The 12,307-nt window shown below is 34.5% G+C and overlaps 4 protein-coding genes across 4 annotated transcripts; 3 read left to right on the top strand and 1 right to left on the bottom strand.

Annotated features, from left to right (window-relative positions):
- Positions 1-248: 248 nt before the first annotated feature.
- LOC145011494 (V-type proton ATPase 16 kDa proteolipid subunit-like) lies at positions 249-1,445 on the top strand. The gene is made up of 3 exons (XM_078970226.1): positions 249-480; positions 721-1,006; positions 1,162-1,445. Exons 1-3 carry the CDS (start codon positions 396-398, stop codon positions 1,292-1,294), a joined length of 504 nt encoding a protein of 167 aa, XP_078826352.1. The 5' UTR covers positions 249-395; the 3' UTR covers positions 1,295-1,445.
- A 1,895-nt stretch (positions 1,446-3,340) lies between these two features.
- Positions 3,341-3,754, top strand: LOC145010354 (uncharacterized). Its single transcript, XM_078968910.1, has one exon. The coding sequence runs from the start codon at positions 3,341-3,343 to the stop codon at positions 3,752-3,754; it is 414 nt and encodes a 137-aa protein (XP_078825036.1).
- A 2,555-nt stretch (positions 3,755-6,309) lies between these two features.
- YLMG1-2 (YGGT family protein) lies at positions 6,310-7,475 on the top strand. The gene is made up of 2 exons (XM_078971132.1): positions 6,310-7,060; positions 7,251-7,475. Exon 1 carries the CDS (start codon positions 6,361-6,363, stop codon positions 7,048-7,050), a length of 690 nt encoding a protein of 229 aa, XP_078827258.1. The 5' UTR covers positions 6,310-6,360; the 3' UTR covers positions 7,051-7,060; positions 7,251-7,475.
- A 1,807-nt stretch (positions 7,476-9,282) lies between these two features.
- On the bottom strand, positions 9,283-10,039 carry LOC145012612 (histone H2A.1-like). Its single transcript, XM_078971405.1, has 2 exons — positions 9,743-10,039; positions 9,283-9,651 (listed from the first exon to the last, which is right to left on the bottom strand). The coding sequence occupies exons 1-2, from the start codon at positions 9,947-9,949 to the stop codon at positions 9,403-9,405; spliced, it is 456 nt and encodes a 151-aa protein (XP_078827531.1). The 5' UTR covers positions 9,950-10,039; the 3' UTR covers positions 9,283-9,402.
- Positions 10,040-12,307: the final 2,268 nt, after the last annotated feature.

Below are 12,307 nucleotides of genomic sequence, written 5' to 3' on the forward strand. Positions count from 1 at the left end.
TAACGAAGAGTCTATGCTAATTGAACCACACGTCAAAAAACAAAAACAAAAGCTTACTATATTTTGTTATTCCCAAAATAGAGCATATTAGACACTTTGTATGGCATAAAATTGGGTTTTTTATGCTAAAAATATGTTAAAAGTTATATAGGAATATAAAAATGTATGATTAATTAACCCAAATAAATTTACCACGAAACGGTATTTAACTTTTCCATAGATCCGATTCCTATCAATAATTTGAAAGATTTTTCTTCGATAAAATCCTCCAAAAAAGCTGTCCGTCCTCTCGGCATCCAAAAGGACAGGTGTTCATCAACATACACACATACACAGATCTAAAACTCTTTCCATTTCCACTTTTCCGATCGATTTTAATCCAAAATCGATTAACAATGTCTTCAGGTTCAGCATTCAGTGGTGATGAAACTGCCCCTTTCTTTGGTTTCCTCGGCGCAGCTGCTGCCCTCGTCTTCTCCTGTACGTGATCAAATCCCTAACCCTAATCTCAATAATTTCTCGATTTATCGTCGATTTAGCAAACCATAATTACACATACGATGCTAAGTTATTGCGATTTGAACCAATTCATACCTTAGAACTTCGAATTAGATGGTTGTGATGATCCGTAACCATATATTCCTTTATTCGTTTTTTTTTCCGAATTAGAAACTTAAGGATTAAATCGAAATTAAGATTTTGATTGATTGATTTGTACAGGTATGGGGGCGGCGTATGGAACAGCGAAGAGTGGTGTTGGTGTGGCGTCGATGGGTGTGATGAGGCCTGAGCTAGTGATGAAGTCGATTGTTCCTGTGGTTATGGCTGGTGTGCTTGGTATTTATGGGTTGATTATCGCTGTTATCATCAGTACTGGGATTAACCCTAAAGCAAAATCGTATTATCTGTTTGATGGCTATGCACATCTTTCCTCTGGTTTGGCTTGTGGTCTTGCTGGTTTGTCTGCAGGAATGGCGATTGGAATTGTTGGTGATGCTGGTGTTAGGTATTGTTCTTACTTCTCTTTCTCTATTCATTTAAATCTTCACTACATAATCGTAATTTTATGCAGGTTTGAAATTGTTGATTAGGTATAAGATAATATAGACGAACACTTCATCTTCTTCATGAATTATGTAAAAAAAATTGTTTATTTTACAGAGCGAATGCACAGCAACCAAAGCTTTTTGTGGGTATGATTCTTATCCTCATCTTTGCTGAAGCTCTTGCCTTATACGGACTCATTGTTGGCATCATTTTGTCTTCACGTGCTGGACAATCAAGAGCAGATTAAGAAGATTGAAATTGTTTTTTTGTTTTTTTTTTTTTTTTAAATATCTGTTTGTTGTTTGTTTTGTTCGCATAAATCAAGATCTTGTTTTTTTTTTCTTTGTTTCATAATTTTCCATGAACACAGATTATTGCATGAGCCTAAATTTTGCTGATGGGATTCTTTGTTGACTCATTATCACTAGTGTTTACGTTATTGCAAAATAAGAGTTTGTGATTTTGTGTAATTGTTGCTTTGAATATCCCTTTTAGAAAATGTGGTGGCTGGGTATCACTCTTCTTATAGGCTTATAGGCTTGTAGGTTAATTGTTGATAATAACAAATGTATTTTACTTTTGCTACTAATAAAAATGGTAAACTGTATCATTTGAGCAAAACATATAACACTAGTGATATTTTGGAAATTTGAATCCTTGATCTCATAATTTTGCATATAATATGGTCGATGCAAGTTGTACCTTTGAAAATGATCCCTTTAACAAGAGAAAACTGCAAAAATAGTGCTTGTTGTTTGATGTGTTTTTTGGATGGTTTGCTGTGTTTTTTTTGAACGGAGTCCAAAAAGTTTGCAACTAGCAAAAAACTTTATCTTAGAACAATATCTTTCCATGCACGTGTACATGTCAAAGATTTGGGGTCTCTTTATGTAGAAGATTACTCAAGCTTACAAAACTAAGCTCTTCAATGGGTATTTAGCCAAAAGTTGGACGTAAGGTAAAATGATAACTTTATGGTGGTTTAACGGAAGAAACGAACGGATATCAAGTGTGGATTAATCCACAAAGAAACCCGGTCAAAAGAAATTTACATGTTAGAAAACTTTTTAGGCTTCATTCAAAGAAAACAACAAACGATAATAATCATTTTTGTGGTTTTCTCTAACAACAGTGTACTTACATTTCTTGATTATCCATAATAGCAACATGTTTACATTCTGTAACCATTATCACAATGTAATTGTATATAACTACCAATATGAGCATGTACTTTGTTTGTAACGTATTATTACTATCACTAAGACTATGCGGTATGGGCCAAACGAGAAGCAACAGGGATGAGGTGGCATGCCTCAACGGTGTTGTGAGGGGGGACCCCCCCCCCCCCCCTAACTCGTTTTTGCTCGTTGAGGTTGAATCTCGTTGCCGTCGCGACTGGATGAAACGCACAAATTTTAAACGTTTAAAATGACAATGGTATAAAAAAAATTAACTATTAACAAAAAATCATTTACCCTATAAATACCTACCATTTTATAAAAAATTTCACACAATTTCTCTTCTTCTCTCTACATAGTTTCAATTATCTTCAAAAAAACATATGGACCCTTAAAAAATTTCACACAATTTCTCTTCTTCTCTCTACATAGTTTCAATTATCTTCAAAAAAACATATGGACCCTTTCAACTCGTCCGATGATTTAGATGACAATATTTTCTTCAGGATGATGTATCATCATTACACTACTGACCTGCTACAACCAGACTCAAACCCGCTACTAACAAGATGTGCGATGTTAAACATAAATCACGCGGAAAGACACGAACATCTATATCGCGATTATTTTGTGGATAATTGTGTACACGGGGCGAAGGACTTCAAAAGAAGATTTCGTTTGAGTATGGATGTGTTCTTACGAATTGTCAACGCCTTGGAAAGTCGGTTCGCTTCTTTACTATACTTTTATACAAAATAAATAAAAATGTACTGCATGTTTCTTTAATTTTACAACACATGCAATATATTTTTAAACTGTAGTTAATTTATGCTTAGGTATGAATTTTTTTTCAATTAAGATATGATGCTAGAGGTAGACGAGGGTTTACAACGTTGCGGAAATGTGTAGCAGCCATTCGTTTGATGGCTATGGGGGAATCACGCGACACCATAGACGACTATATGAGAATGTCCGAAAGAACCGCAAGAGAGAGTTTGTATACATTATCAAGGGGTGTTGTTGAAACTTTTGGAGACGTGTATTTGTGAAAACCTTTGTTGCATGATTTGCAAGAATTGTATGCGGCGCATGAAGAACGGCATGGGTTTCCCGGAATGACTGGAAGCATTGATTGCACACAATGGAAATGGAAAAATTGTCCAGTAGCATGGAAAGGGCAATACGCAAGTGGTCATCACGGATCACCTTCGTTGGTTTTAGAGGTTTTTGCTTCTCAAGATTTATGGATTTGGCATGCATTTTTTGGGGTTACGGGTTCAAACAACGACGTCAACGTTCTTGGTCAGTCGCCAATATTCGACGATCTTTTGAATGGAAAGGCCCCAGATACTCCTTTCACGGTGAATGGAAACGAATACAAATATGGGTATTACCTTACAGATAGAATATATCCTCAGTATTCCACATTCGTAAAAGCATTCTGCCACCCGGTTGAAGAACGAGACAATTTTTTAAAAGAAGACATGAAAGAGCACGTAAGGATGTGGAACGTGCTTTTGGAGTGTTGAAGGCGAAGTGGCGTATAGTCGAACATGCAACACGACCATTGGATTTAGAAACTCTACGATATATCATGTATGCATGTATCATAATGCATAACATGGTAGTAAAAAATAAAGGGCGAAATATTGCACACTATATCCCAACGGAACTCAGACACGTTCAGTTTCAACCTGAAACAACATATTATTTGCATCGCGTTGTTGACATTCAGGACGCAAATAAACACAGACAACTTCGAGAAGACTTTGCGAATTATATATTCTATGGTAACAATAATGATAACGAATAGCGTTGTATTTTTTTTTTTTTAATTTGGATGTTATTATTATTATTATTATTATTATTATTATTATTATTATTATTATTATTATTATTTTGAGTTTGGATGTTATGTGTAATTTAATCTCTATGTTAATTTTAATCTTTAAAAATTATTATATGTTATTTATAATTTTTAAACATTATGTTTTATTTATTATGTTATATTTAAAAAATATTTGTCTAATAAAAAAATCGAAAAATAAAATAAAATAAATTATAAAATGGAAAAAAAAAGTTGTTGTCATAATAAGATACAACATGGTGATCATTTCCCCACTTGGTGTTATAACATCATTGATGATGTGGCACCAAAATGGTGTTACATCTAGTTGTTCACACCTAGTGCTCTAAACAAATGTAAGGCATTGACACGGTGTTATATGGATATCGAATTGTAAGCGTGTTGTTGTTATATGCATTAAAAAAACATATATATTGCTATCGGTTATATATTGATATTATTGTTATATTGTTATTATTGGTATAAAATATAACTAAACATTGATTTGGTTAACAAAATCCATAGACATAATCAGTCTTCTGCCCTGACATTATAATTTTCATGCAATATGCAACCGGTGGATTTGACAATACACTTACCCTACGGACCTTATGTTATATCTTTTGGTACTAGTCATACCAAGTCGACTTATCATTTTTTCATATATCTTTTTTTGGAAAGGGAACTTCTTTAACGAGGGTTTTCAGGCCAACGTTCGCGTACCAACTAATCATCTGTTGCAAACATGAAGCTTTGTCTCATGTTCTGGAGTCACTGCACGCGAACGTCTATGACCACAAGGCCTGAGTGGTGTCAAGATTTGAATATAGGTCAATAGTTTATCCACCATATCTTCTACATGTCTTACCAAGTCATCATATCTTTCAAGTTTTAAAAATAGTTTTTTTTATTAAATATGATTATAAAAAACTACGCAATTAAAATAATCTTACCTTTTTTAAATAAAGTGGTTTAGGATGTGAGTGTGAGCATTTAAATTTACCACTTTTTGACACATTTTTATTTTTAGTCGTGGTAAAACCTTATATAAACTGAAGCTAATCTATAAGCTATAAATAAATTTGTCTTTATTATCAGCCTAGAAATCAAGACCATATAAACTACATTGAAGCTTTTTATAATGTTGTCAAGAAAAGAGGTGCCTTCGTTGAGAAAGAAAGGGTATCTAAAATCCCGTAATTAAAGTCGTGCCCTAAATAGAAATCAATTTCAAAAGAAATATCCACCAATCTGGTTTCTCTTCTTTCGGGATACCAATTAAGATAAATGTGGGAAATCAGTGAGGTTGATTGTTGAATGATTGTTTCCTAAAGAGAGTATATGTAAGAAAAAGATAGTAACTATGGCCGTAAACGAACTGAACGTTCGACGAACCGTTCGTGAACTGTTCGGTGGGAAGTTCGTTTATGTTCATTTATTTAATAAATGAACGAACATGAACAAAAATTATCGTTCGTTTAGTTAAATGAACGAACATGAACAATAGTCTCGTTCGTTCATTTATGTTCACGAACGTTCATTTATGATGTTCGTTTACGTTCGTTTATGTTCGTTCGTTTAAGTTTATTTATATTTATTTTATATTCAACTTTTTTTATTATATTGCTATATTATATGTTCGTTTATGTTCATATATGTTCAATTGTGTTTTTTTTTTTATCTTTGTTCGTTTAGCATGTTCACGAACATAAACGAACGAACATGAACAAAGTAATTTTTAAACGAACGAACATGAACAAGAAAATCTCGTTCGTTTATTCGTTCGCGTTCGTTTGTTGTTTGGCTAACTTAAACGAACGAACATGAACATGACCTTGTTCGTGTTCGTTTGGTTCGTTTACATTAGTAACAATTAGGTTTTTCATGGTTTTAAATTAATTTGTATACTAAACATAAAAGTTTAATATAACTTAATCAATATAAAAAGATGTTGAATTTTAAATACTAATTTAAAAATCGATTTGTATTTATTACATTTTGCCTAAACTTCATGTATCTATACTTTGTGGAACTTTCAAGAATTGATGAAGATTAAAATATAAAACGTCTTCGTTAACGTTTAACATCAACGTTTGAGATTATTGACAAGAGAGATAGTAATGAACTAAAGGGGCTAACTTACATTTCTGCTAAATACAAGGGGACTTTTTGCCAATTTTCAGTTTGTAAAGGATTAGTTTAGAACGTTCTAGAATCATTACAGATGTTTAACAAAGTTTAGGATTGGGGTGAAGAAAAAAATCTTGCAAAAAAACTTCATTGGAAATAATGGCTTCTTCCTCATCTTCTTCTGTGTCTCTAATGGCTTCCCAAACCCTAATCCTTCAAAAATCGACCTTCCTTCACCCTCGCAGACCCTCAATTGTCTCTCTTTCTAAACCCAAATCCATTTTCTCTTCGAAACCCGTTCACCTTTCTCTCAAAAACCCTAAGAAACCCTTAATTATCGCCTCATCTTCTTCCTCATCGTCGCCGACAATAGCCCCCAATCCACCGACGGAACCACTACTCACCGGGTCAACCAGAACAATCACAACCCTCTTCGCAATTGCCCTCACAGCCTCCAAAGTATTCGCTCAGAAGATCGCCACTTTCGCCCTAAATTTAAACCTCCAACAAAACGTACTACCCCTTACCGGAACTTTGTTCTTCGCCACCATGAGCGGCCGACCGGCGCGTCTGCATACGCCGTTGACTGTTGTGGCGGCCGGAATGGCGAAATGGCTTGATATTTACAGCGGGGTGTTGTTGGTTAGGGTTTTGTTGAGTTGGTTTCCGAATATTCCATGGGATAGACAGCCATTGTCAGCCATTAGAGACTTGTGTGATCCTTATTTGAATCTGTTTAGGAATATTATCCCTCCGGTGTTCGATACTTTGGATGTTAGCCCTTTGTTGGCCTTTGCAGTGTTGGGTTTTCTGGGCGGAATTCTCAAGAGCAGCAGGATGGGGTTCTAAGAGACACAAGGTATTTTAATGGAAGATTCCGTTTCATAAATTTTGCTCTTCTTTGAATTCATCATTGTATTCTTAGCTTCTTTTGGGTTCTGTAGATAAGCTTAAATGCATTTTTTTTTTCAACAAAATCTCACAATCTGCCCAATTTATACTATTCTTATTGGTTATAGTAATGTACTTACACATGTATCTTTTCTTAGTTACAAAACAGGTGTGCAAAATTACGAAAATGGGTCTGTCATCTATTCAATAGCATCATGAAGGTTGGTCTTTTGGTGTCATAAAATTTTGCTTGTTTTCTTATATTTGTAAGCAATTAGTAATATTGGAGGTACTATTATAGCATTAGCAACTTTTATTATTATGATCAAATGAATCTATTAAACAATCGGCTGCTTGTATAATGCAGTGTAGACATTTTTTAATTGATGTGTAACAAGTGGAAAATGGTTGCTATTTATATACGGGTTACCATTCAATTTATTTATACATGATTGTTTCATGTGTTTTTATATTCGAGTTTGGAATTGGTTTTGTAGTGGTTTTAATCTGTATTTTGTGACGTGAATTTGTAAAATGTTTACAAGATTTGTTTTATTTGTTGCTATTAATCATAATATTATTTGTAAGTTGTTATGAGTGAAAAGTAAAAAGTATAGGTATCTTACTAGTATATGTGAAAAAAAAACATAAGTATATTGCTATTGATTAAAATAATGAAAGTATGTTATTATTACCTATATATCGTATGAGAAAAAGTAAAGTATTTTGCTATTACCTATATTGTAAATGCACTTGGGGTTAGATTGTTAAAATACCCAATAAAGATTTTTAGCAACCTTAGACTTAAATCAAGAATACAACTTGATATTTTCAACCAAACACAATTAACAGTATGTAAAAGATTTATGGAAAATACTTCTCAAACAAAATACCAAATTTAAAGAAAATCAACCGTATTTGGCTAAGTCATTGTTTATGGTCAACCCGCAATATCTAAATCTTAAGTTTGTAAGGAAGATTAAGTCTATAGGTTTATTCTCATCAATAGGTACTAATCTAGCAACAACATTCACTAATGTTGCTTGATATTTAACTTCATAAGTTGTTTTGAAAACTTATGAACCCTAGTTTGGTGAAATGTCGACTCGAAGCATTTGATCATGAATTTGATGTTAACCTACCCTATAAATGAGCTTTCGTAATATCTAATGAAGTTTACTAATCCATAACTTATAACTAATAACTTCTTATTTGTTATTGGAGTGATCTCAAGCTAAATTTGAAATTTATGAGCTCATTTGATGGTTTTTAATCTAGATTTGGTTTTTGAATGGATGTGATTTGTTGGGTTATCGATGTTATTCTTGTATGTTCAAAAATAAAAAGTCTTGATGCTTTTGTGTTGATTGTTCCATCCTTGCAACTTGACAACTATATTGAAATTTAATGGGACCAAATTTCCCATGTTTTACTTCTAACATTTTAAATTTGAATGAGTTTTTGACTAACTATCCATGCAAGGAAAGGAATGCTTCACAAGTATATTTATCCAACATTTATATAAGCTAATTAGTCATACATACAATTGTATGACTAATTCACAACCAAAAAAAGAGTGTTCATCACAAACAATAGAAAATCAATGGCAACGCATGTTTATACTGTGTTGAATTTATAACACAACCACAACACAAAGTCATGCTTTTTAAACGCGACACAAAAACACCATAAACAAAAATTAGAATATCCATTTTGTGTTGTGTCCTATAATCAATCATCACCCCTAAAACAAAAACATACAATTAAAGTGGCCTACAATTATACCAAATACAACAAATTTTCTCCATAACCTTATCTATTCTTTATGACCATACATTAATAACAATCTTTAAATTTCCAAAAAAAAAAAAAAATAGTGTTCATCACAAACACTAGAAAATCAATGGCTTCTGAGGATTCTACATTTTAATGGCTTTGAGAGACACCTATGGCATCACTTTTGAAACCATAAGTAATCAATAGCACAAACACAAAACCAAACCTTGTTGATCTGAGTATAAAGCGAAATATATTTTGATATAATTGAGACAAAACTCAATACACCAATGTTAAGGAGACAACAATCATTCAAACAAAATGATGAATCTTAAGCAAAATCGATGAAATGGGTTCATGCCAAAACCATAAGAAACTTAAACACAACAAAAGAGAATTAACACAGTCAAGAAATATGTATAATCAAGATGATTAGATTAATTGTGGTGCTAAAATCAAGAAACTTTGTTAACATTTAACCTAATGTAGCTTCATACAAACAATATAACTATTCTACACCATAACTGCATATTTCTATGCCTTTTTGGGTGATTTTGAAGCTTTGGTCGATTTGGGAGATTTAGGAGTCTTCTCGGAGTCAACTGCAGATTTCTTAGGCAACAAAACTGGATTGATGTTTGGTAGAACACCACCATTCGCGATGGTAACACCAGCAAGCAATTTTCCCAATTCTTCATCGTTCCTCACAGCCAATAGAACATGTCTAGGGTTAATTCTCGTCTTCTTGTTATCTCTTGCTGCATTTCCAGCCAACTCCAAAACCTAGAATCCAATTTTGGGGAACAAATCAATTACTGATTTCAACAAATATCAAAACAAAACGAAAATTACTACAGAAAACTAGGATACGAACCTCAGCAGCGAGGTATTCAAGAACAGCGGCGAGATAGATCGGTGCACCGGAGCCAGTTCGTTTAGCGTATTGGCCTTTTTTCAGAAACCTAGAGATTCTACCCACCGGAAACTGAAGTCCGGCCTTAACCGACTTAGTCACCGATTTCTTCCGTTCGCCGCCGCCTTTCCTTCCTCCGGCACCCTTAGTTGTTTTCCCGGACTCCATTGATCTGGCTTGAAATTGGTGTCGAGAGATTAGATTCGATGGAGTTGATTGTGAATTTGAAAACTCGATGAATAAAACGGAGGGAGAAGATGAATATATATAATGTGCGGTTTGTTTGGTTGAATTTAAGGTGGGAGGATCTAAAATGATCCGACGGTTAACAAAGCATGCCACGCTGGTAATCCATAGCCGAGGCGAAGTTAATTAATTAACTAGTTAACTGGCGTTGATTAAAGTTGGGCTAATTTTGAATTTGTAAAACTGAAATATAAGTAATTATGTATTATTGTTATTGTTATTTTCTACAAATTTATGTATATATTTCTAATATAAATCATATATATTCAACAAAAAGACATGTGCAAATTTACGAAAATGGGTCCAATAGCATAATGAATGTTGGTCTTTTGGTGTCTTCAAATTTTGCTTGTTTTCTTATATTTGTAAGCAATTAGTAATATTTGAGGTACTGTTATAGCATTAGCAGCTTTTATAAATGGATCTATTAAACAATAGGCTGCTTGTAGAATGCAGTGTATACATTTTTTACATTTTAGTTTGGAATTGGTTTTGCAGTGGTTTTAATCTCTAACATGAAATTGTAAAATGTTTACAAGTTTTGTTAATTATACTTGTTGCTTTTAGCAACCTTACACGGATTGAGAATACAACTTGATATTCAACTAATAGTATGTAAAAGATTTATGGAACATAGTTCTCAAACGGAGTACTTTTTTTAGTAGGAGATACAGCCCCCACCCAGAATGCACTAACTACGAGATACGGGCTCCGTCCACACTCTGCTAACTATGAGATACGGGTCCCACCCACACTCAACTACTAAGCATACATACAAGTATCACACAGACAACAAGTATAATCAAATTTATCAATCAGTCTTATATCCATACTCAAATAACGTTATGAGATATGGGCTCCGCCCACACTTAGCTATCAATGAGATACGGGCCCCAACCACACTCAACTACTAATCAATACAAATAACATATACGGGTCGGCCTTGGTGCCTTCGACCCGTTCAAACCTAAGAAAATTCACCTCGCACTGTTGAAGTCCCGCGAATAAATCTCTAGCTACTAGATGACAGATTCTCGAATTGTCAATATCAAATCAACACCCAATTAACCATTTGGGTTTCAATGCATAAACATAAATTCACACTTGGGGTAAAAGGACCATTTTATCCCTATCCTAGCTTGGTACAAGACTACGGCCTAAATTCACACTCTAAAAGCCCAAAAGCCAAATAATCAACCAAGGCCCAACATATGGCCCAATTTCCAAATTGGGCTCAAACTTCTACGTGGTCTTACCTTAGGGCCCAACCATTTATTTTAGTCCAAACACTTAGCATTCTGATGGTCTAATATCTCATAATCATCAAGGCCCAATTATGGCCCATCTATGGCTTAATTTTCCAAATTGGGCCCAAGCCTTTCCAATAGGCTTTATCCTAAAGCACAATCAAAATATTATAGTCCATATACTTGTTCTTGGATGGCCCATCAATAGCCCAATCACCCAAAGCCCAACTAAAGGCCCAACTTGAAGCCCAAACATAATTAGGGTTTCTCACATAAAATGACGATTAGTGTTAAGTGTTCTTACTTAACCCATAAGTTCCAATATTGCGTTAAGATAATTATAGGGGCATTATTATATATTATTTAGGAATTTAATTAACGACTTCAACGCGGGTCCCGACAATCCAAAACTAACATCTTCCAAAATTAGGGTTTTCTAAACTATAATTAGGGATTCTAATCCAAGAACATGCCAAAATTAGGGTTTTCTAAACTATAATTAGGGTTTCTAATCCAAGAACATGTCAATTAGTCAAACAATTGGACTTTTTGGTCAATTATGGCTTCATTAGGTCAATTAGGGTTTCATTAGGTCAAGCACCACCCATTGCCACCTCGGGCGGGGGAGGTCAAAGGCGGCACACAGCGGCAGCCACCACCTCATAGTGGTGGTTGTGATTATAGTCTAATCATTTCCAAGCATCCTAAAAGCAATCCAATCACACACAAATGCACAACGCCACCCAACACAGCGATTGGTGGAGGCAAAAGGCGGCAGCCACCACCTCACGGTGGTGGTGGTGGATTTGCCTTGATTATTTCAGCCACAAAGTTATGGTTATACAACATAATATCCAAAACAACACACACACATACACACGCTCAGCCACCCTTGTGACGGCAGGCGGTGGTCGGAAATGATAGTCACCACCTCACGGTGGTGCTGGTGGGTCTCAATTGGTTCCCGATCATGCTCTTGGATTAGGTGTCTAAGCCCATAACTATAATTGGTATGTACTTGACCCGATAGTAG

This window comes from Lactuca saligna, chromosome 8 (assembly GCF_052625555.1).
Source record: "Lactuca saligna cultivar CGN05327 chromosome 8, ASM5262555v1, whole genome shotgun sequence".
NCBI lineage: Eukaryota > Viridiplantae > Streptophyta > Magnoliopsida > Asterales > Asteraceae > Lactuca > Lactuca saligna.